Here is a 25,766-nt window from a genome sequence, read left to right on the forward strand (position 1 = left end):
TAAATTCCTAATACCCGTTCCCTGTGGAGACGAACCTTGCTCATTACTGACTAGTCAAATTCTTTTAAGAGCAAAAGTTCATAAACTTTTATTTATCCACTCAAATAACAATGAAAAATTATTACCCCAAATTTCAATTCATCACTCATCTTTGTACTATCTTCTTTTCTCACCCATCTTCTCCCTAACATCTTCATAAAATTAATATCATACATTCTCACTTTTTTAATTTTACGATAGTAATATCCTTTGATGTTCACTAGGGGGGAATTAGTTACTATCATTTGTTTTTGGTAATGAATTTGATATTCCTTGAATTTTTCACTCAATTTCCGGAATTACTATGCAATGCACAGGCACCCTCATTTTACAGCTTTACTCTTTGAAGCCCTCTCTTTGTGCCATAAATCATGCTTCAAGCTCCACTTTGCTGTGGATGTTGTCTATGAAGCTTTCATTTGCTCGACTTGTGCGGGCCTAATCAATCTTAAAAGATACACAAATATACTTTGATCTCTTCAGAGGTCATATGCAAACTTCGTACGAGTCAACTAAAATCTCTACTCATCAGAAGTTGATGAAGTATGACAAAACTATTATCAATATCAATTTACTCCAAGGTTTAATCAAAAACCTTTCAGATAACCAAAATTAATACTATAACGTATGTAAAATGGAAGTCTTCTACCAATCATAGAAGAATGGATATATTTCCAAAGTGGAAATTCAAAAACTTTGACATTCAAATAAAAATAATTTTTTTTTTCGAAAGTACTGTGGAATCTTCAAATGTCAGATTGCTGATTAGATGATGGATTGCTGATCACAGTTATTTGAACTGCTGATAACAGTTATCTGAACTGCAGATTTGGATTCTGGTCCAAATTAATATGATTTTTTTAAAAAAATGTATTTGTTCATTCGTATGCCATTGTCATCTTCATAACTTATTACTATCTCATTAACAATTTTTTATTTGTTCCTATAAAATTACAGTTATATCATTTATGTTCCCATTATTCCCTTATGATTTTATTATTTATTATCAGTTATAATTCCTAAATTAAATATATCGAATACCCAGTCCCTCAGGAGAACACCTTACTAATTTTCTACACAAGGTAAATTTGAAAATTTGATTTTATATTGGTTCAAGATAAAAAGAAAGTGACATATTATGCACCTAATCTTGCTTTATCAATAGTATGGAGGCTGATACCAATGTTTTTTATTAATATGCTATTCACACTGTATCCCATACTTGGTAAATTCGATATGAAGGTCTCACTCAGATGATTCTATCTAACTGACATGGTCTCCAATCAACCTCAAGTGACAACATTTCATAATATTTGACTGCCTTGATGGAAAATTGTATTCTTCCCTCTCTCTCAAACTTATTCTCTCCCTTCTCTATCTCCTCCAGAAACAGCACATCTGAAAATATTTAATCCTTTATTTCACTATAAAGAATCGTAACGATGTAATTTTTCTTGATTTTTCTCCATGCAATAACTGCTTCTCTCTTCTCATTGAACACATGTTTAACAAATCAAATTCGGCAATCTTCCATACACCATTAAAATCCTTATATATGTACACGGATGCCGCAGAGTCCAGAGAGGAGAAGGTGCAGGAGATATGGAACTATAATGAGAGAGAGGGATGTAAATCATTAGCACCACCTGCATGAACTCAAAGAATTCAGGGTCTCTCTCTTGTTGTGTGTGTGTGAGAGAGAGCTAGAGAGAGAGAGAGAGAGCAGGATGTGTGAGAGAGAAAGAGGGGAGGGAGATAGAGATAGAGAGGAAATTCTCAGTCTTACCTGTCGATGATGGCGGTGAAGGTGAGAGAGGGGTTAGAGCAAGTCATGGCAGAGGAGGGATGAGACATGGGGGAGGAGAGAGTGCCAGCAGAGGAATTGCTGTGTTTGTGCATGTTGGTGCTGTTTTTCTTGAAGTCCATGAACTCGGACAGGATGCCGGGCCGGGTGATCTCCTCGTCATCGACACACCTCTCACCCATAAGCATCTTTACCACGATTGGCATTGCAGGCCGCAACCCCGGGTTGTCCTGAGTGCAGAGTAATGCCACTTTCAGGAATTTAATTGCTTCTTTCTCGTCCACCTTCCCCTCTAGCTCGCAGTCAACCATTCCTAGAAGCTCCCCCTTCTCGTACATGTCCCATGCCTGTCATCATCATCATTCAAGAGTAGGCAGAATGAGCTTCTGAAGTTTTGTAAGTCTTTCCCTTGTAGACAGAAAGAAACATAGAGAGAAATAAAGATAGATGGATGGTCATTCTGGTGCCTGCAAAATGAGCATCAACATGTAGTTGTTTCCCACAATTCTCTCTCTGTAGGTGTATGAGAGGCAGATAGATTATCATTCTGGTGCAAGCAAAATGAGAATCACCACCAGGTAGATTTCTGGGTCTCCCCCAGTTTCATGTGAATGAGTGAAAGAGAGAGAGATAAGGACTGACCCGTGAGAGAAGGAATTGATCGCCGTGAGGAAGGCGGGTGTTGTTGTTGCACCTGCCACCAACGATTTCCAAGAGGAGGACACCAAAGCTATAGACGTCGGCTTTGCGGGTCAGCTGCCCTCTGATTGCATACTCCGGCGCCAGATATCCTCTGCCAAAATCCATGATCAGAGAGTGTGTGTGTGATGGATGGATGGACCAACAGACAGATATGTGGATAGATGGATGGATGGACGGACCAACAGCCAGATATGCTGATAGATGGATGGATGGATGGACCAAAACAGCCAGATATGCTGATAGATGGATGGATGGATGGATCAACAGCCAGATATGCAGATAGATGGATGGATGGATGGACCAACAACCAGATATGCAATAGATGGATGGATGGATGGACCAACAACCAGATATGCTGATAGATGGATGGATGGACCAACAGCCAAATATGTGGATAGATGGATGGATGGACCGATGGCCATATATGTGAATAGATGGATGGATGAATTGACCAACAGCGAGATATGTGGATAGATGGACGGAGGGATGGATAGATGGATGGACAGACAGCCAGATCGGTATATGGATTTAGATAGACAGACAGATGGATTGATTGATAATAGATAGATAGACAGACAGGCAGACATATAGATAGTCAGGCAGGCAGATAGAGAAACTCACATGGTACCAGCGACGCGGGTACTGACATGGGAGGAGTTGGAAGGGAGGAGCTTAGCAAGGCCAAAGTCAGAGATCTTCGGGTTGAGATCATCATCAAGGAGGATGTTGCTGGCCTTGATGTCCCTGTGCACAATTCTCGGCTTTACCCCCTCATGCAGAAATGCGATCCCTCTGGCAACACCCACCCCAATCCGCACCCTTGTTTTCCAATCAAACTCCAGCATGCTGTGTCCCCCTCCTGCAAATCAACTCTCCCACCATCAGACGAAGAACATAACAAAGCTGAAACTCATAATTAGCCAAAACAATAAAAAAAAGATATTTATTGTCTCATGATTCATTGATAAACAAAACAAGCAGATAAAGAAAAAAACTTTATCATTGGAGGGAAATGAGCAAGGAAAAGCATACACTACATGCAAATGTTGGGTGGCTATGGCCTTCCTCACTCACCAAGCAGGGTCTGGGCGAGGCTTCCATTCCGGAGATAGTTGTAGACAAGGATCCGGTGGTCCTTCTCCGAGCAGAAGCCAAGGATCTGGACAAGGTTCTCATGGCGGATGCCGGCCAGCGTCGCAAGCTCTGCCATGAATTCTCTCCACCCTTGTGAGGACTCCGGCGAGAGCACCTTCACAGCCACCTCCCTTCCATCTTTCAATTTTCCCTGAAATTTGAATCATGGGTAATATTATGATAAGCAGATTTATTCTTTTTCTTTTTCTTCTTCTTTCTTCCCCAGTTCAACCCCCAAGTCCAGGCCTTGAAAGAGAGAGTAAGAGAGAGAGAGAGAGAGAGAGAGAGAGTTTGTGTATGTGTATTTGTGTGTGTGTGTGTGTGTGTGTGTGTGTGTGTGTGTGTGTGTGTGTGTGTGAGAGAGAGAGGGAGAGATTGTCTGTGTGCGAAAGAGAGAGTTAGATATATATATATATAAAGAGAGAGATAGGTAGATAGACAAAGAGAGAGTGTCTAAGATAGAGATAGAGATAGGAAAAGAAAGATAGAGATAGACAAAGAGAGAGTGACTGAGATAGAGATAGGAAAAGAAAGATAGAGATAGACAAAGAGAGAGTGGCTGAGATAGAGATAGAGATAGAGATAGGAAAAGAAAGATAGAGATAGACAAAGAGAGAGTGGCTGAGATAGAGATAGAGAAAGAGAGAGAGAGAGATACATAGAGAGAGAAAGTGGGTGAGATAGAGGTAGAGAAAGATAGGAAGAGAGAGATGGAGATACATAGAGAGAGAAAGTGGCTGAGATAGATATATAGAAAGATATACAGAGAGAGATAGAATAAATAGAGAGAGAGTGGCTGAGATAAAGATAGAGAAAGATAAATAGAGAGAGAGTATGTTAGAGATATAGAGATGGATAGATAGAGTGAGAGGGCGAGAAGAGTTAGATATAAAGATAGAGCGAGGGATCTCACCAGGTAGACGGGGCCAAACCCTCCTTCCCCAATCTTGTTCCTGGCGCTGAAGTCTTCTGTCGCTCGCTTGATCTCCGCAAGCGAGAATCTCCTCACATTCTTCACTTCAGAAAACTCTGCCACGCGAAAAACAAAGAAATTCATCGCACCAACGCCAATCCCCGGGTAGAATCAACTCCGCCGACATCAAAACTGGTATTCACCTTCATCTCGGGCGGATTTATCCTCCGCAGCCCAATGGCCGCAGCAAATAAACGGGAGAAATCCCATCCTACACGAAGCACACCTGCCGAATCCAATCCCCCAAAAACAAAAACAAATCAAAACTTTGAACTCTTTTCAAAGAGGGCAAAACCAAAATTCAGTCCAAAAATCCCTCCACCCAATTCCCCACCACCGACAGAAAAGATCAACAAAAAACCATAAAAATTCGAGATTGATAGTACCTATAGAGGGAAAAAAACAGTAATTCCTTCGGGTTGAACAACGATGACGATCAGCGCACCGTCTTCTTTCAACTCTCTTCCAGACCGAGTGATCGATCCAATAAGCGCGGAATCTAACACGACGAAGCAACGTCGCAAGATCTACGAACAAGCGAAGAACAGACAAATTAAATTAACGAGGCCACGACACGGCACTGCTCGTATTTATATCCCGCGTTTGTCCTTGCAACTAACATCGTTGACCGTGACTAGTCAAACAACCGCGCCACGTCAGCTCTGACCTAACGACGCACGTGCAATCGATTTCTAAATGCAATCAATTTTTAGTTCTTGTAATAAAAATGAGACAATGACGTGTAAAAAAGTTTTAATTTTTAATAATCAGATTTTTTTAGTGATCGGTATAATAGAAACCACTTCTTTAGAAATTATTTTCTAAGGAACTTTGTTTTGCCCTCCGGTCAATGACGGGTGGCCATGTGTCTGAATTTTTATTTGCCATGTTTAAAAACATTCCATCATTTCTTCAGAGAGTTATGAAGATTGTGTTGCATTAAAAGCAGCAGGGCAAGCCCCAATTATATGTGGACATTTAGTGCTTGATAAGGATAGCCAAGAACCCTTCTTGGTTGAGGACCAAATAATTGCCAAGCTTACGTCATTAGGTTATTAAAGGCAACATGGCCTTTGAGAATGAGTTAGGCTAGTGTTGGAACAGAAATCACATAGCTTTAGATTGTGATAATTCTTGTTCTTCCTAATTGCATGCTCTATGTTTTGGGTTGTATTGAGCTTGTCTTCATAAAAATCAAATATCATGTGGTATGTGATGGAAATATATGTGGCGGGCAAACCAATCACACATTTTATATCTTGTTCCATGTTCATTAATATAATTTACTCATTATGTTGTCATTATGTTGCACATGTGATGCTTATAATTAAGTCTATGAATATATGATCAGACAGTGAATTATGATGAGATCGTAAAACCATGATCACAAGTGTTTAAGCATGTGTTCTACATATTCCTATTTGAAGGATATTTGTGAAGGACATCAAAGTATTCGAATAGAATCACACTATCTAGTCTCCCTAGTATGATGAGTATGGTTGGTCTTTAGCCATTAGCGTGGAGATACTAAGGACAGATAGTGGTTGTTCTTTGGTAGAAATACTTCACTCAATTTATCCCTACAAATCCATAAATGGTGTTATAGTAAATTTTCAATTAGGTCTATTTGTGTCATGGTTGGGTAAGTGGTCCTTAGACCTGAGACATCAAAAACATCTTGTGGAATAACAATAAAGACATAATAGATATTCTTCTCCTCTCAATCATGCACATTGCATCAAACATGTATCAATGAAATGTGTCGTGAGGCTCCTATCTAACTATGTGTAAAGAAAGAAAAAAATGATGGATGGATAAAAAATATGGATATAGGTGTGTAAGAGATAAATGGTGGACACACAATACTCTGATAGCTTACTCCCAATTGTAAACGAATAAGAATATTACACCAAAAGGGCATAAAGAAGAGTGAAAATAGAAAATTTATTTTTTACTAGGTGGTGGACGACATGGCATGCAGCACCCTAACCTTAGATGAAAAATGGGCTGATAAATAAATCATTAAAGACAAAACTAAATGCTTCCAAAGACAAAAAAAACCACAATACTTTTACTTCTTTTAAAAAAAAAAAATTGGACCTCAGATTTTATCCTATGTTGAGGACTTCCTTTACTTTTTGTTTTTATTTTTTCACCTTTATATTTTATTTTCTCAAAAGGGGTGAAAAAATTGGAAGGTTATTAAAAAAATAAATTTTGATCAAATAAAAACTAATGATACGTTCATCCAATGCAAGTACAAAAAAGATGGAATAAGATGAGAAGATGTAAATGAAAATGAGAGGGAGATAACAAAGAAAAGATATCATGAAGGAATGATATAGCAAAAGGGGAGAAGAGAATAAAGCTTGGGAGTAAGCATATCATACACATGTAGGACTAACGAGAGGCAGATGGGTAATGATAACATGCACTTTTAATACCTTAGCAGACCCATATTTACATGTTTATTTGTACTAAATTTATTATATATGCTTTTTATCAAGCTTAACATGATTAAATCTATTTTTAGAATCATGTTCTGAATTTTTTGCAATTTGATGTATTTTTGGGGATTTTTATGACAATAGATTCTGAAAGAATATAATTTTCTGAGTTAGAATTAATTTTTTGGAAGTTTTTGATACTAAATGTTGGAAGATATGATTTTTCTAAGTTGAAATATATATTCATATGTATTACTTGGATCTTTATTTATTCAATATGGATTTTAGAACTCATTTTGAATATTTAATTTAGCGTCACCATATGTCACCGTTTGATTCTTTGAATGGCGACGAATCACAGTTAGCAGTAATGATTGACAACAACCAATCATTTAGCTCAGTAGTCATGGCATCGCGATTAGTGAAGCCATACTTTCAGTTATGATTAATGAATTAATTTTTGAATTTTTCAGGCAAAAGGCGACGCCGACCAATCATAAAAGGAGGCTTTTGCAATAAATGTGCACGTAGGCCGATGCAGAAAACTAAAAAATGTAACTTTTCCCTTTTTCTTTGAAATAATGGCGGGTGACATGGCCACACGATTGGATTAAAAAAAGAAAAAAGCTGAGGTATCGTGCGCTGACACATTGTTAATACCTTTTCACTATTGTTTTACTTCCTTGTGTACACATTATCTCGTCTCTCGCTCTACCATCACATTGTTCACACATTCAGTCACTATTGTATCCGTCACATCCTCCACCTTATTCCCTTATCATGTCTCGTATTTCTGCTTTTACTTCCTATTTTCTTTGCCAGTATTTAATTTATATTATAATGATTACAACCTTTTACCCGATTTCACTATCTTGCTGTTTATATTAGCATCTTTATCTTTTCTTGTATCGTTAATCAAAATACTAACAAAATTAAGTCCTCAATCATCGTTCCATGTGGAGATGATCCGTAATAATCACTAGCTAAATATTCCTAAGTTAGTATTGTTAGCTATATTTTTTACTGAATAATCTCAATTGCCAATGATGAATTAAAACCCTAAATTTGAGATTATCAGGTACCTATAGGAATGAGCGATAATGGGTGAAACAGTGTAAGGTAAGCTAATAAAATGGGTGGAGAGAATACCCACATAGCTTTCAAAGATTCCTCGAGGTGGCTCAAGGAAAGTTTATTATGTGCTTGAAAGTTGAAGAAATGACCATTTTTATCTGAAGTGATATTCAGAATTAATTGAGATCCAAAACACTGTATAAAATCATCAAGTGAAAGGATAGATAATGGGTGTCTCACTAGGTATTTGATAAGGAACAAATGAGGACCTACTTGGAAAAGAGAAAGAAAAAGATGCTCTCTCACACCACTCACGGGCCGAGCTCCTTGGGCCCAATGCAGCAAAGTTAAAGGGAAAAGCATCGGGCGCGGGAGAGGGAGGAGGGCAGAAGCCGATCAGCCATTTCAAGAGGGCTAAGGGGAGATCCTCTCCTTACCCTAGCCACAATGCTGATTCGGCTACCCCTTATCATTCTCTTCTCCGTTCTTGTCTCCTTCTCTGGGATCGTTGTCGTTTTTTCTATCTAAGACAGTTTTCTTATTGCACTTATTTGAGTATATTGTCGCGTGGATCTCGTACTCGGCCTCTGTTCTACCCGGAGCCGTAACAGTATTCCATCTAAGACGATAGTACTTCAACCCTTTGATGTTAATGCATGTTCCTCACCGTACCAGATATCATAGCCACTTAGGAGAAAATCACACGAATCTAGATCACATCCCATACTATCAAGATATATATTTAATCTAGAAACGGGGTGACTAGATTTTTCCAATAGGCGTGATCAAATTCATGAGAGCTATTTTTCATTAAGGTAAGAATGTTGAAAAAAAATCCATGTGTTGCAATGATTCCTATCCCCCAACTTGAAATGATCCAAGGAGTAGAAAAATTGGGAACACTATAATTAAATCCTTCCCAAGTTGAAATATGCATTGCACCTAATGCAATAAAAAAAATAAGGGAAAAATAAATTGCAAACTGTGGTTCCTCATGTTCATTTAACTTCTGAAATGATAATTCTTTCTCCTTGAATCCTTGTGCTCTTTTAGCATTTTCTTCATTTTTAAGTCCTAAATTAAAATCCCTAGAGAGAGAGTTGAAGAGATCATAAAGGCTTCATAACAGGCATTCGTTACATCTTAAATAAAGGGGAGCAAAAAATGGTTTTTTAAGAAAGATACTAAGCATGACTACTTATAGCATCAGATTAGATCAATAAAATCATGATTTTAAACTTCTTTTTTACCACATATTTTTATATTTTCACTAAAATTATTCACCATTTATGGGTAAAATGATAAATTTATGATTTATTTTCCTGAGCTCTATTCTTATACATTTTATTGATTTTTTATATTAACCCCACTTCACTCCTTAGAGTCAAGTGTACTTACAAATCTTCTTGGAATTTTATGTAGAAAACAGTACTTAGCTGAATACAATGGTGAATCTGGGATAAAAATAAGCAGCAAATAGAAACAAAAACTACATCATTGATAATAAGAAGAGGCCCAATTCACAAGAAGCCCACTATAGAGGCCCATTCAAAACCTCCATAAGAACTAAGTCAACTAAAGGCAAGAATTCTAGAACTAACACACAATTTTGATTTGAAAGGCATGTTTTTAAATCTGGGAAGGAGGGAATGTGGATCTGGGCTGAAAATCAATTACTTGGAATTAAATCTAATGGCAGGAAGAGTTAGGGCACTTCTATTTAAACTTTTCACCCCTCCCTTTGTATCTCATCTTGGATTTCTTCTCCCAACTTTTTATTGGAGGCTTAATGCATCAAAATTATTTGATCCATTCTTTTTCTACAAGAGTGTGGTAAATCTAGTTAAAAGAATAGAGATTTATGAAGAAAGAGGATTACTTGGCCCTTGGGAAAGTGAAAACAAGGTTCGTGTGATTTCCTGAATGTTTCATTTAAATTTTCTCATCATTTTATATAGATAATTATTCCAGAGTATAGCCTAGACTTCAAGATTTTTAATCATTAAAAGACCTAAAAAGTTCCTCATGTAGCAAAAGTTACATCAATTTCACTACAAGAAGGGCGTCCTAAGGTTCTATTTGTCCTTAAATTTTATTTCTTGCCCTAAAAAATACCAAAAATTCATAAAAATCATTATAAATGATTATAACTTATTATAAACAACATAAATGTTATTGTCATTTTCTAAAAATATTTTTGACTTGTTTTCCTTCATTTTATTCATTTTCTCTTTAGAAAATAGTTAAATATCTCAAAAAATATAAAATCACCTACAAATTAATTTTAAAAATATTTTAATTGCAATTTACTCTCTCATTACCTGTTCGTGGTGATTAGACCCTTAACCTATTCAAAGTAAGGAAAATTTTATGAATAGTATTGCGTAAATCAGAGCCTTAAAACAATTTATTCAACCCAAATTCTGGTTTATCAAGTACCATTATCTATTGAAAACTAACATAAGAACTAGGGAAAACACTAACTGAAAGCTAAGCAAAACATTTTGTCAATCATGGTGCTTATGAGATACCCAGGCACACAAATTTATATTTCAGGGTTGGCTTTGATACTGACTTGGAAAACAATTTCATATATTTATGATAACGAAACAAATAATTTGAGCATAAATCCAACATTATGAAAATACTTTTAAATCCCCCAAAATTTATTGATAATCTGTAAAGTATATGCTATCCATGTTCCATTCGACCCGAGCTTCCTTCATATTTGTTAAATATGAAAATAAAACATTTTTCATTGAATATAAAATAAATGATCATGTGAATCATTGAATGTAAAATAAATATTTTCTTCAAAGTGATTCTCTGTATTTTTTATTCATGCCCTTTTCTAAGATTATTTTTATTTGCATAATCAAGGTTTTGACTTCATTACCATGAGTTCATCACAAGATTTATAAAAACTTCCTGAATTCTAATCATATTCAGATTTTGGTCACAATATTGATCCATGGAAGGATCATTTGGATTAACCATTAATAACTAAATATCAAATTTATCATCAGTATTAGATGAATTATTTGCATCCTCTTTTCTTGATCATGTATCATTCCCACAAACTTCACCCATAATAATAACATTTTAATGATCTAAAAAACATATAAATCACAAGTATCAACACAATCATTTTCATATTCATTTTAAAATATTCCTTTTCTTCATGTGAGCTCATATCATTTCCATAGGATTCATCCATTTTCATAGAAGATGCATCATCCACATGAACTTCACAAATATCATCACAAGGTATTTATTCATATTAAACTTGATTTTTGTCCTATGATTCTAGCCGATTTAGCAAAAAATAACAATTTTTATCTTTTTCATTTTCCTTATAAATAGAAATTTTCAACATCACTACAGTGTTCATACAATATTGAAAATAAGGAATTAAATTTTCACAGAAAATGCATAACTTCTCAAAAATATTCTTCCTTTTCACAAATATCACTTATTCCACGAAATATGTTTCTAATCGTATTTTGAAGTATGATCATTCTAAAAATGTTTTGGCATTTAAAATCCTCCATGTACTCCCTGAAATAATCTATTGAATATTAATTACTTTCAAAATAATCGTCATGGTTTGGAATTTTATTTTGAATCCTTGTGTAAGTTATTTTTCATTTAGGATATTTTGGACATTAGAAAATATGGAGCTTGAAAATTTTTATTTGGAGAATATTGATAAGAATTATTATGATTTTAAGAAATATGATTAGGGAAATCCATAGAATTTCTACGAGATGACTGAAGACCATAATGATACTGCTCGTGTGAATCATGGGATGCCTCATGAGGATCAAAGATTTTATTATATTCAATATTATAATATCCAAAATTCCTTTCAGAATAATATCCATTGTTTATGATATAGAAAATATATATATATAAAGCATCTAAAATGATTAACAACAATATGAGAAATGTTTTTTTACCTGACCGTATAGAATTCTGTTGATTTGGTTTAATAATTTCCTTTCATAAGACATTAGTAAATAAAAGAAAAATCACCAAATAAAAAGGAATTAAAATCCTAATTGTCATCTTTTCCTCTGCAACAACACCAATCAATGAAGTCAAATTCAGGGTAACATTTTGTTATTGTTGGATTTGAGTTTAATCAATAATAATTTATAAACCTTTAGTCATAAAATTATACAACAATTTATTGATAAACAAGGATCATCTCCTTAGGGAACTTAAATTAACGTTTAAATACTCTTTAAAGGATTATTCAAAAGGGATGAGATCAATATACATTTGATTGTATCTTCTAGAGCAAAAGGTGTAGCTTGGCACCCAATGGCTTGAGACTCAACCTATCGATTAGGATAAATCTATTCCTCATTAATTAATTTATATGATGATATAGTGAATTATTTTGGATGGTTAATAAAGGTTATTGGACCATTGAAGTTGATAGCTAGATTGATAGAGGCGCGTAGAGGGTCAAAAACAAATGGTCTTTTGGACATTGGAAGATATACTTAAAGTTAGATGGTTTTATGAAAATATCCACTTAGTTTAAACGGGGGAAGGCCGTGAATGAAATTCACCCAAGCCATAACTGTTCAGGGATCTTCCTCCTCTTCTCCCTTCTACCCATAGCTCATCGCATTTGTACTGTGATGGAGATGATGTGATAATGACCATGAAGCGTGAAAGGAGCTCGTCTTGGTGAATGAGGAGATTCAATCTGCCATGGACCAAATGGATATGTCTATAGGCTGCACACGTGAGCAGATAAAAATGACTCAATCAAGAATCCAACAAATCAATGATGAGTTATGTGCCTTGGTGTTTTGATTTGCAGTTTTATTGATGTTGTTTTGATTTAGCTTTAAGTTTTCCTCTGAAACGAATCAATTTGTTCCATCCAGATAAATGCCTTGGAACCCAACAGAGTGGCCACACATACATCTAATGAAGATTCAGTGTTTGACATGCTAAAGGAAAGAATCACATAATTCTCAAGATAGGAGATCTAGTTGTGGTCCCTAAAATTTTTCAAGACAAGAAATGTTTTGATGTGGATTTCTCAAGTATGAATGAAAAAAGAAAGAGGAGAGTGGAAGTTGATGATGAAAATAAACATATTAAAAACAAGTTAAGGTGACTCTAAAAGAGCAAAGATCCTAGTTAAGATTAAGTGAGAGTTTACATATGCATCACAGCAGGATCAGACAAACATATAGAATGATGTTATTTTTTTATAACTAATCCATGAATCAATATAATTGGAACCAGTGTTCAAGAAATTTAACAAGATAAATAAAAATATGGGGATAAATAAAAATATGGGGATAATAATTGTATAATTGGAATAAATTATGTATTATTCAATCATGTGTTTTGATATGGGAATTTTATTATTGGAAGTTATTCATGAGTATCGTTAGGATTATTCAATCAGGTGACAATGATGTGAGAAAAATAGATGTCAATCAGCTTTTGGAGGTAATTTAGAAAATCAAATGTGATGGCAGTAGCAGGCGTGTGCAGTCATAATGGCATGCACAACTATGGCTGCCACCATTTTATATGGTGGTTTTACCTGTGTATATTTTTGCATATTACTTTTGTGTGGCTGTTGTAGAATTGGTATTTGAATGTGGTGATAGCAGTAGAGGAGAGAGTGGTGGAGGTAAGAAAAAATTGCAGTGATAATAGTCGCAGAAGTGGGGCATGTAGTTAATGGTTGTGCACAATGTGTGCAAGACTGTTTTGGTAGTGGTCGAAGGGTGTATGAGCGTTGTCAATGACTTGGAGGTAGCGGCAGATGGAGTGGTAAGGGAAGCATGTGATGGACTTCTCTAGGCATAGTAGATGCTGAAAGTGGAATCTTTTAGAGATATTTTATGATTTTCTATGGATCATGGCTATTTAATGGAATGTTTTTGGAACTTGAGGGAAATATCAGTTGTCTTTATTGGTGTACGCATGAGGCCTACTTTGATAAGCTTTTTGAAAATCCTTCTAAAAACTACTCTTCAAACAAAATGGACTAGATGAAAATTTATTTTAAAGGCTAGCCATTGCTAGGGAAAAATCAAGTCAAACTTTACGTATGAACAAGAAAGACCAAATACAGGTTTATACTTCTCCAGATTCTTCCTAATTTGATGTCTTAAGAAAGGAATGTTATGATGCCTCCCTATACAACGTTGTCATATGGTCAAATTCTGAGCTAGTACAATTGCTCGCATCTGGAGCGTGGCGGCCACAGGGCTTGGAGTAGAACATTGAGCAGCCTTGAACTCTTTCTGCAGAAGTCTTTCGCAATAGCTTAAGATTGCATAGAAGGGGTTAGAGGAGAGGGTGGGTATGCAGCCCCATCGATGAATAGAGTCATTGCATTAATATCATCAAAGAGTTCATTGCCGTCATACGCATTACATGGGTGAAGATGAGGTTTGATACCAAAGTAACAAGATAAGGCGCCACACACCTTAGTAGGGGTGCTCCTGCGCCTTGAGGCATGCCGCCCCGCACGCGTACCCGCAGGGCCCGCCGCTACACGTGTGCCCGCGGGCTGGGCGCCATGCACCGTGGGCATGATGATCACACACGGCATCCTAGCCATGATGATTACACATGCCATTGGCACCCTCGCTGACACTTATCACGCAGTCCACTCGGATGTCACCGTGCCCAACACCTCAAGCTGGGCACAGTGCGCCCAATGCTACCCGTGGGGGTGCCACGCGCCCGCACTACCTCGACGCTCACTGTGCACCAATGCCTTAGTCTCTTGGAGAGATGTCTCCCATCCTGCACCCTACATATGCGATGCACGCGATGCCTGGGCACAGCCGCGTGGCTCCCTACTTGGCTCTGTGTACGACACCACGGTAGGGTCACCCAGCCTGCACGTCCTGCGCATGATGCCTGCGTCTGTGCTCCCATCGACCTATGGGCCCAGCACACGCAAGTCTTTCCCTGATCTGTCGCACTGAAGTGGCGACAGGCACGCGCACCATCTGTAGTGTATCACCACTAGGGGCCGATGGCCTAAAAGATCAGGGTTGGGTGTCACCACCCTTATTGCATTGCAACATCGCACTAAATGGGACTCAATCATTATAGTTCGTGAGTCTAAACGCGAACACACCCTCCCAATAAGCACGCAAGCCTCTGGGTAGGGATGCCACCTAGTTAGGGTCCTAACAGATGCTGATGGATATCCTGCTTTGGTCAATATCTAAAAAATAGGTAACATATTTGAACTAGACCTGATCCACGAAATGTGGGACTGTTTTGACCAAGGCATATGCACCTAATTATGGAAATAAGGCCGCATTCCAAAAATGTGGAAATTTTGTAACCTAGGCATTGGCACCTAAATATATAAGTAAGGCCAGCTCCAAAAATGTGGAACTGTATTGACCAAAGAATAGATGCCTAATCTGGGATCGTTTGCCCCTTACGTACTATTCTTTTCAGTCTTGGAATTCCCCCTCTAATCTATGTTTGTCTTGGACTCCTCATTTTTCTTTGAATCCAAAAACTCTCATTAAACTTAACCTATGTCATTGCATTCAAATAACCTCAAGAAAATATGAGAACCTTAGCACTTCACCTCACAGATGTAGGATTAGATTAAAATATTTATTTAATTGGCATTGAATTAATAATTGGTTGAGTGTAGCAATTTCCCAATTATGGATATTTGTTAAAGCCAGAATGAAATTTGATTATAAAGCAATTTGTGTGGATTGACCAAGGTTCCCAAAGTTCGACTATAAGAGAATCAAAATAGGAGCAGGTGCTCCTTTAGGAGCATTACAAAGTAAAAGAAATTTGATACTACCGTTGATACAAGAAATTAATGTATTTTCTTAATTGGGTGGTAAAGAAACATCAATCCTATGTAAATAAATAAATCCTCCATAAATGTAGGTCTATTCTGAGAATTCCAGGATAACTATGTAGAAAAATCACAAATGGATCTTATAATTTGTGCTTGAGAGTAACTATGACAGATCGATGAGCTCCTATAAGCCTAATATTTCAAGGAATCTTCGCAGTGATATATTCAAGACCCTTACAACTTTTACACCCAGGATTATTTGGTCATAAAAAACAAACAGGCTACAAAAAAGCATATATCCTTTTCATTAGAGTTTAAGATTCAATGTTTAGAAGGAGTCCTTGGACCATTTCAGTAATCTTTTTTAAAATGCCAAAAAATAATATGTAATGAAAATAGGCATAAATAGAAGTGCTTATGATGATGAATACGAGCATATATACAACAAAAATAAAAAGTTATCATAGTTTAATAAACATTACGACTGGTCTTATCTTTCTCTTTACAAATAAATTAAAAGAGTGAATGTAAATAAGTTGCATCATAATTAAGCTATAAGGACTTTAAATATATAAAATGTAGAAATTATTATTAAATTGCGGAGAAATTTATATTTGAACTAATGGCGGTACTATGAATATAGAAGATATGTCCTTAGATATATTTCAACTTACATGTGGCCAACAAATTTGAGTTAGTTCCACATAGGAGGATCTAAGCCAGTTATAAATAACTGATATTCAGTGATGTATACACCATATAAGAAAATGATGAAATATATGAATAATATCAAGAGAAAACATTTCCAATTAAGGTTTTACTGGTTGAAAATTGATATTATATATAATATATCGGAGGAGATTCTTATATAAAGAATGGAATGAAGGAATGGTGATGAGATGAGAAGGACAATAAATAGATATTGATAGATATGAGTAATTTTATGGACATAATATGTGTTTAAGCTTATAAATATCTAACAATGAGAAAATGAGAGATCAAAGAACATATGAAGTGGAGGTTACATTTCATTTGGTAGAAGAAAATTGATGGATATAAACTAGATGGAAGGTGATGAATAAGAAAAAATGTAAGGTGATGGAATATAACTCAGATCTTTATGTTCTTCCAAGACATCATTATTTGAAGATACAATTTAGCTCCTCCTCTTCTTGATTACTTTTCTTCAACCAGCTCAGAACATCAAGAAAACCTTGATGGATCCACAACTTACTTACTTTCCTTAAGACCACAAAATACGAACCAAGGCTAAACATTTTTCTAATTTTGGGAGCTTCCCTTATAAATCTGATATAATTACATAAAAAATGAAGCTATTTTCAAAATTTTCAACTCAACAGGCCGTATGGATCTTCAAATTTCAAGTTTTGGAGTTGGGAAGGTCTGTACTGTTGATTTAATATTATTTTATATCTTCTCATTGGTACCACCACCACATCATTCTTGGGTTTCACATCCTCACTATCCTTTCAGATTCCCCTAGGTGAGTGGTCTCTATTTTTTTTCATCATCAGCAATCCACTTCTAATGTCATAAAAGCATGACCTTGAACCAGGAAAAAACATACCATGCTAGATGCTAGATGATAATATTTTTATACATATAAAGCTTTAAGAAATAATCTCTATGAATATAATGTTATTATATTCTAAAAAATAGGTACCATCTAACTTTACAGATATGATATCAAAACATTCCATAAAAAATACCATAAATCCAGAAAATCGTAATGTCATTCTATAAATATGTTTTATCACTTAAAGATTGATAATGTGGATAAATATAAAAAATATAAAATATTAATATTAAAATTACTATGTTCTCTGTTTCTGAGCATTAAAATGGGATAATATATAGAAAAAATATTTCCCTTTTTATAGAATGACATTACTATTTTCTGGATTTATGGTATTTTTTATGGAATGTTTTGATATCATATCTGTAAAGTTAGATGGTACCTATTTTTTTGTTCATTACAAGAGGAACTAAAACTCTTACATCATTAGAATAGTTTGAAGGAAGTTGAAGTATGGAGATATTTCAATTATGGATAAGTGGATGGAAGTGATAGGTATTATTTGGCCGTCAAGCCAAGCACACGTCTAGTCATATTGAAGTTCACTAACATGAAACTATATCAGTCATTATTCTCATATGAAGTTTATAATGAAGAATTTGAATATATGAAATGACTAAGTGAATTATGATGAGATGAAAATCCATTAATGACTAGTATTTAAACATGTATTCAAAATATTGAGATGCAAAGGATACTCAAGATGGAGATAAAAATGTCTAGAGACAATAGCACTATCTAATGATTTTGGGTACTCATCAATACTGACTAGTATGATATCTAACGGGTTGATGGTTAACCGTAACCTTCGCCATTTTGGAGTCTCACATGGATGTAGGATTAAACGTCCATAGAAACTGATGATAGTAAAGGTTGTTTTAGAGAGTTTATATACTCATCAATATCTTTTATATCACATTTGTTGCTTTATACTCATTGGACTGGCAATTGAACGTATTAATTTAATTAAAATGTTGCATAAAACTAACACATATGTCAATATTGTTATTTAATAAGTCTTGTCAAATAAATACTATTGTGCCATTACAGTTATCAAGTAGACTAATATGTGGGCCCAAAGGGCTACACACATAAGATCTATGGACATTCTTGAATGTAATCACAGTCATAAGGACTTTTATGAAGATTCCTAAAATAGTATACATAAGGAGAGAGGGAAGAACTATGCGAATAAGGCATACCTTTTAAGGTAGGAAATAGTGACAAAGGATGATTACCTGAGTTTCAAAGGATGCATACTTAGATGAAATTGGTTTTGAATCATTTGTAACTCTTAAATTATTACTCATGGTTATAGTGCCCACGTCTCCAAATTGGGGACTGAAAATATGTCAAGGATATGATGAAATTCATACATTCTAATGTGTGCAGCCTTATTCCACCTAAGCAAAGGTTGATATTTATACTTCAATTAATTTCACTAATGAATTCTGTATATTTTAAAAAGGGCACCTTATATATTACAACTTTAATGACATTACTAATTTTTAAGAGTTTAAGAATGAAATATAGAATCAAATCTAAAAGATTTTCATAAATGTATCATACAAGATAATTAATGTAAAACGGCTCAATGGTCTCACTGATTGTGTTGCATCACAGGGGTACAATTACTAAGTTTGAGATTATGACAGTGGAATGATATGTTTGATCGAGAAAATTTAACGAGAAGTACATCAGAAGACCAAGTGATCCGAGCCGTAACCCAGATGACGACACGGAGGAGGTCAAGTAACGACCAAGCTCCCAACGACCCGAATGTTTGATTTGATGACGACGATATGAGGGACGCTCAATGTTTGTAAGCATCCACACCATCATGGAGAACGACACTAGCCCAACACTGAAAAAGGATAAATTCTGTCATGAAGATGGTGGCTAGATCTGTATCATGTCTTTTAACTCTCAAGGCAACGGAGCAGTCGAATACAGCACTAAGGGAAGTAACAATACTACAAATAATGGGGAAGGAAAGATAGAATATAATCTGGCATCGGCATGACGGAGTCACTCGGATATCACAGAAGAAGGCATCAAATAGACGACGGTAACCCGTAGGATTGACGCTTGCCACGAGTGTTATGCACGGTCTGGAAATAGGTCACAACCAATGGGTTGACCGAGGAACCTCGGCTACTAGGCGAGTGACCGTCGCACTAAAATTAAACTAGTGAGCAAGAGCACGGTTGGGTGATAATCTCAATTTTAGGGTTAAAATTTGTCGTTGGTGATTGGGATTATTTAATAAAAAAATATTTTAACCGGTAAGCTCTCCCTCTTCTCCAATGCTTCTTCCCACACACTCAAGACACCAAGAACACTCTTGATGGATCTAAAAACTCACTATCTTTCAATCAGCCCACAAAAGTAGGAAGCAAGTTCAAGATGAATTTCACAAGAATCCAGGCCTCTATTTATAGATCAGAGGGTATGGATAGAAATAGGAGGAGAAGATGAAGAAACACTGAAAATTTCAGCTAAATCGGAGTTGTAGATCAAAAGTTATGGCCGTTAGAAGTTGGATCAATCCTAGCCCTTGTTTTTTATCTCTCCTTGTCAGCATTCTCTTTTTTCATGCTCGTTAAGAAATCGAAGTGCCTTATACTCCGTGTTTTTCATATTCTGTGTGTCGCTCATCATTTTCTGCACCACGTGCACCTTGAAAGAAGACAAAAAGACAAAAGAAAGAAGAAGAGAAAAAGAAAAACATTAAAAATGTGTTTTCTTCAGAGGCTGACATAGCGCCGCGTCAGCTTGCCATGTCACCCTATTCTTTCTTCTTCTCTCTTTGTTTTAAATGAGTGGCTGTGAGTATGCCACATCACCTGGCATCGAAAAAAGCCAAAAAGACTTAAAAATCAGATTAAATAAAATAAAAGCCCAAAAAATACGTATAAATATATATTTTGACTCATAAAAATCATATATTTCCAAATTTAATGCAAACAAATTCCAGAGAAATAATATTCTTTCTCAAAAATTATATTATTTTAGAATCTATTGCTAGAAAAATCCCAAAAATGCATAAAATACAGAAATTTATTCTAAAAATAGATTTAATTATTTTAAGCTTGATAACATGCAAATATGAGTAATTTAATGCAGGTAAACATGTAAATATGGTCATATAAGGTACTAAAAATGCATGTTATCATTGGGCACAAGCAGGAAGAGAACCACCGTAGAAGCAACAAGGGACCACCGAACAAGTCTCGCCTAAAATGCATGAGTAGGGGGAGAAGAGGGAAGACTCAAACAACTGTGTTCGAGTCCCTTTCTAATCATATGTTTAAAGCCCTCTGCTATTTTGAGGAGTTTTTTTGTGAAAGATTCTGACGACCCGATGCCCCACGATGTTGTCTCCTCAGCTACGGATAAATAGCCAATATTCTTCAGGGACGCGTGCCCAAACAAGAGCCCCATGGCGAGGTAGCTCGGTGTCAAGAACTGCATGACCCAACTGTTGGATGGCGACTTGCAGTAGATTCCCGATCCTGTAATGACCGAAAGGTGCATGCAACTGCTGTTGGGGAAGAGTACGCCAACTCTAAATCCACGTCTAGACTGAACACAAATCTCACAACTTGCATGTTCCCAAATCAGGTAACATGGGCGTGTGATCATCGTTGTTGGCAGCCACCAATGGAGATAATTCCACAAACTATGCAGAATATATAATGGGGAAGAAAGTGTGTTCTAATCTTTACTGATTGTAGAGAAGAATAAAATAAAAAAGAATGGGTGAACGAACAGTGGGAATGATGACAAAGTCAGGGAATGGTGCTGGCATTCAAATCGGGGATGCCAAATGGTTTTCAATGGAGTGACAAAGTCAATCAACCACGATGAATTCTTGTGGTCCTGCGTTATGCTTGATCTAAACAAGGACGATGTCTGATTCTGAAGGATGCTACCAGATGCAGGCTCTCAAGAGATTCATCATCAATTCCCCCCCTTTCTTCAAAACATAACTTCTTTCAACGAGAACAATAACTGTAATTTCACATTTCAGAACTGGATCTTCTTCAAAACAACAAATCAATGATGATGGCCCGTTCAACGATGGGAAAGAACCACGGGGATGACAATAGCTTCCTCCAAGAATCCCTTTTCGATAAAACAAATTCACAACTTCTTCAACGAAATAGAGAACAACAATTTCACAATGCTTCTTTTCCAATGTTGAGGTTTTTGTGTTTTAATGTACACTAAATTACATTAATATCATGAATTTATAATTAAGAAACTAATTTATAATTAGAGCTTAAAATATTTTAAGATTATGTTTTTTAAATGTGTTAAAACTATAAAATAAACTAGAATAATCATAAAGTACTTGGGAGAATGAAAAATGTTTTTTAAAATTTCTGAAAATAGTTTTAAAGCATTAAAATGTTATTTTAATACTTTAAAATATTTTAAAAGGTCATTTCATATTTAACGTATGTTGAAATTATTTTCAGAAGCCTTAGAAATATTTTTAAATACTTTAAAAATATTATAAATATTTTTCTGAATTTTTTAAACAATTAAAAGTATTTTAAATAGTGCAAAATTGACTTCTAAATAAATTTCTGGCATTTTAGTTCATTTAAGAAGGGCCCAATAAGGCCTAAATGGGCGGAGCCCATTAGCCTTAGTGGCGGACCCGACGGGCGGATTTAACCAGTTAAATCCGAGGTCGGATCCGCTACTAAACATTGAATTAAATATATATATATATATATATATATATATATACGGGGAGAACGAGATTTGAACCCAAGACCTCCGCCTCAGTAATGAAGCGATTTACCACTGCGCCAGAAGTCATCACTTAGTGTAGAAATAAATTATTTATATATAATGTACTTTGGACCCGAAAAATCGAATTAGGAAATTCGATTTATTCCAAAGGTCGGGTCCGACGGTTGACTTTCCAAAATCATTTCTTATTTCTAAAAATCGTATTTTTTCCGAGTTTTGAAATTCCTATATTAAAAACCTAACTACTTTAATTAGCATTAATTACTATAATTAATTTTTTAATTAAGGAAACTTTCTATAAAACTTTGAAAAATCATAAAAAATTAATTACAGCTCCTTTTGAGCTCGAATTTATTTTGAAATTCTCAGAAAATTACAATCTACCCCTCTACCCCTATAAATACCCCTTCAGAGCAAGGGTTGAGGTATCCCTTTTGAAAAACATCTCTCTTGTGCTACTCTTTAACAAGAAAGTGCTGCTGCTTGTGAAGTTTCTCCCCTGCAATCAGTGTGGCTGTGCTTCTCCATTGATAAGGGAAGTTTTTAATTTTCATCATTCATTTATTTACTGAATAGGGTGATAGTTTCCTCCACAATCATTGAGTTAGTGGTGATTTTTATGAGATTTTGTGAAGGATAGTGAAGGGATTGATATTATTTTTGAAAGTGATTAAGAGGAATTGATTTGTTGATCTTGAAAGTACTTATGAAACAGGTTTTCAGAATTTATCTTGATATTACATTTGAATCTTAGTTTGTTTGATCATTCATACATCATTGAGAGCGGTGATTGACCTTTGATCAATCACGGGGAGCGGTATATCGTTTCTTCCACTAATCTGAACAGGTGACGAAGATCAAGAAGGCAGGGAGGTGACGTTGGTGGCACCAAGGACGTGACGGTGACGAGGGAAGTAGACGTACGAGGAAGAGTTCGTGACGGTCTACCCGAAGGCGGTTCAGGGTTGAAGCTCGTGCACCAAAGAACGTGACGTGCCATCGGAAGACTCCTCTGCAGAAGCAACTCTGTAAGTTGGGTTAGGGTACCTTACAAGGGAGGATCCTTAGTAAGATTATCCTGAGTCCTAATTTGGACTCGAAGGGGGGCCTTGGATTGACTCGATCACTAAGCGGATCGAGGAACCAAGTAAATCCAAGTGTTCGAGAGAAAGAAGGTGAATGTCAAATCAAACAATCTTAAAAGCTAACTAGGTAAACAAAAAGAAGATAAGCTAATTCACCCCCCCTCTTAGCTTCCAACATCCAATACTCTTCTTATTCAAAACAAAAAATCAATGATGATGGCCCGTTCAACGATGGGAAAGAACCATGGGGATGACAGGAGCTTCCTCCAAGAATCCCTTTTCGATAAAACAAATTCACAACTTCTTCTTCAACGAAATAGAGAACAACAATTTCACAATGCTTCTTTTCCAATACTCTTCTTTTTCTTTTTTTCAAAAAAAAAGCACCATAAAAAAAACTGTAACTGCCTACACGAAAACCAGATCTGAATTGTTCAAAACAACATGCTTCTTTTCCAACGTCCACCCCTCCCCCTTTTTATAGAGAGGGAGTGGCAGCTATGGGTGGCCCAATTGGGACCCCTTTTAAGGGGAAAGCCTATTGAGCTTTCCCTTAAAGGGGCTCTTTAGTTGGAGAAGAAAGTTCAACAGGAATTTCCTCCCCCTAAAGATGACACCAAATCATAACTTAAAAATAAAAATGCATGTAGGAGGCCGGTACTCACACAGGAGGGGCCTCCCGATAATCCAACGATGACAAAAAAATAAAATTACATAAAGACACACGACACGAAGCGAGACGACGATGTCGCTTCTCAAACCTGACAATGAAATTGTAGATTCTTCGCATCGGCTTGGGCTTTGCGACATGACTGGTGACAAGTTGGGGCTTGATCCACGGAATGCTCCTCCATCAATAATGCTACCTTAACTTAATTGACAACTCTAGAAGAAGATAGTGGGAGTGAATAAGTCTTACAAGCGAACACAAATATAATATCAACATGATCTCATTAGATTAAGACTCATATCCCATGGAACTGTTCAAATAGACACAATATCTACAGAGGTCTCATGTAGTAGTAATAAAATTTTATCAAAATTTGGGACACAATGATTCAACTTAATGTTGAGGTACTCAATCTCACGGATGCCAAAATTTTAACCTATGAAGTGGCCATTCATGATTCCAACTCTGAGATTAGAATGAATAAATGGGCTCTGAAATTTATTTCATGCATTTAAACATTCTTGGAACCTAGCAGACCTCTCAAGGGTATAATACCAATTAGGTGTAAGTGAATTGTCTAAAAAAGATTAATGTTGATGCATAAATTGACACTTCCAAGTCAATATTCATCAACACTGGGTATTCTCAAATACAAATCATTGGTTATGATAAAATATTTTCTCACGTTTCTATGATAACATAAATAAAAAATTTTCTCATCATACAAATGTGCCTAACTGCCTTTCTCAAGGGAAATATTGAGCACCATGTGTATCTCGTAGAATTGAAGGGTTATACATACAAGGTGTGGAAGTTACAAAGATCCACTTATTGATTCAATGTTAAATATGATATATTAAGTGATAAAATCTCCTGATTTAATTAAATATGAAGATGAGTTGTGTGCATACATAAAGACTAGTGGGAGTATGAGTATTTTCGTAATAGTTTGTCTTGATGACATTCTAATCATTATGAATAATTTAGGAATGTTGGTTGTCAAAGAAGTTCTCCATGCAGCACATGAGACAAGAAATACATGAATTGATCTATAGAGATAGATCAAGGAGGTTTGTAGGATTTTCCCAATCTATGTACATAGAAACCATCCACCAAATGTTTCGAGTCTCAATGAAGATGATGCAATAAAGTCCTTATCCAAGAAAGTAGAATATATGATATGCATTCTCCAATGATTCTTAAATGCATCAATACTAATTTGGATGACAAATTACGGATTGATAGTTGGCCATTATAGATTCATGAGATAGTCATTTTACTCCCATGTATTGTCTAAAGGACAAGGAGTAGCTTGATACACCACTAGCTGAAAACTCAACCTATCGATTGGTTTAAATCAGTCTTTGATTAATTACTCTATATGTTGATAATTGGAATGAATTATGTTGGTCAATAAAATTTACTGGGCCATTGAAGTTATTAATAACATTGAGACTTGAGCCTAGGGGGCAACACACAATTGGTGTTTTGGACACTGGAATATTTATTTGAGGTTAAGGAGGTTTTGTATATTAAGATATATAGGAGAAGGCCTTGAACAAAATTCACCACATTATAATTCTCCAAGTACCAATCCTTTGTCTCTTACGAGGTGTTCTACATTCTCGATCTGATCAAAA

At 35.8% G+C, this 25,766-nt stretch overlaps 1 protein-coding gene across 1 annotated transcript; it reads right to left on the reverse strand.

Moving 5' to 3' along the window:
* Positions 1-1,543: 1,543 nt before the first annotated feature.
* On the reverse strand, positions 1,544-5,196 carry LOC144700998 (Protein kinase superfamily protein). The gene is made up of 8 exons (XM_078572626.1): positions 5,039-5,196; positions 4,796-4,878; positions 4,593-4,708; positions 3,620-3,830; positions 3,167-3,404; positions 2,486-2,636; positions 1,826-2,190; positions 1,544-1,685 (listed from the first exon to the last, which is right to left on the reverse strand). The coding sequence occupies exons 2-8, from the start codon at positions 4,860-4,862 to the stop codon at positions 1,676-1,678; spliced, it is 1,158 nt and encodes a 385-aa protein (XP_078428752.1). The 5' UTR covers positions 4,863-4,878; positions 5,039-5,196; the 3' UTR covers positions 1,544-1,675.
* Positions 5,197-25,766: the final 20,570 nt, after the last annotated feature.

This window comes from Wolffia australiana, chromosome 3 (genome assembly GCF_029677425.1).
Source record: "Wolffia australiana isolate 7733 chromosome 3, ASM2967742v1".
Taxonomy (NCBI): domain Eukaryota; kingdom Viridiplantae; phylum Streptophyta; class Magnoliopsida; order Alismatales; family Araceae; genus Wolffia; species Wolffia australiana.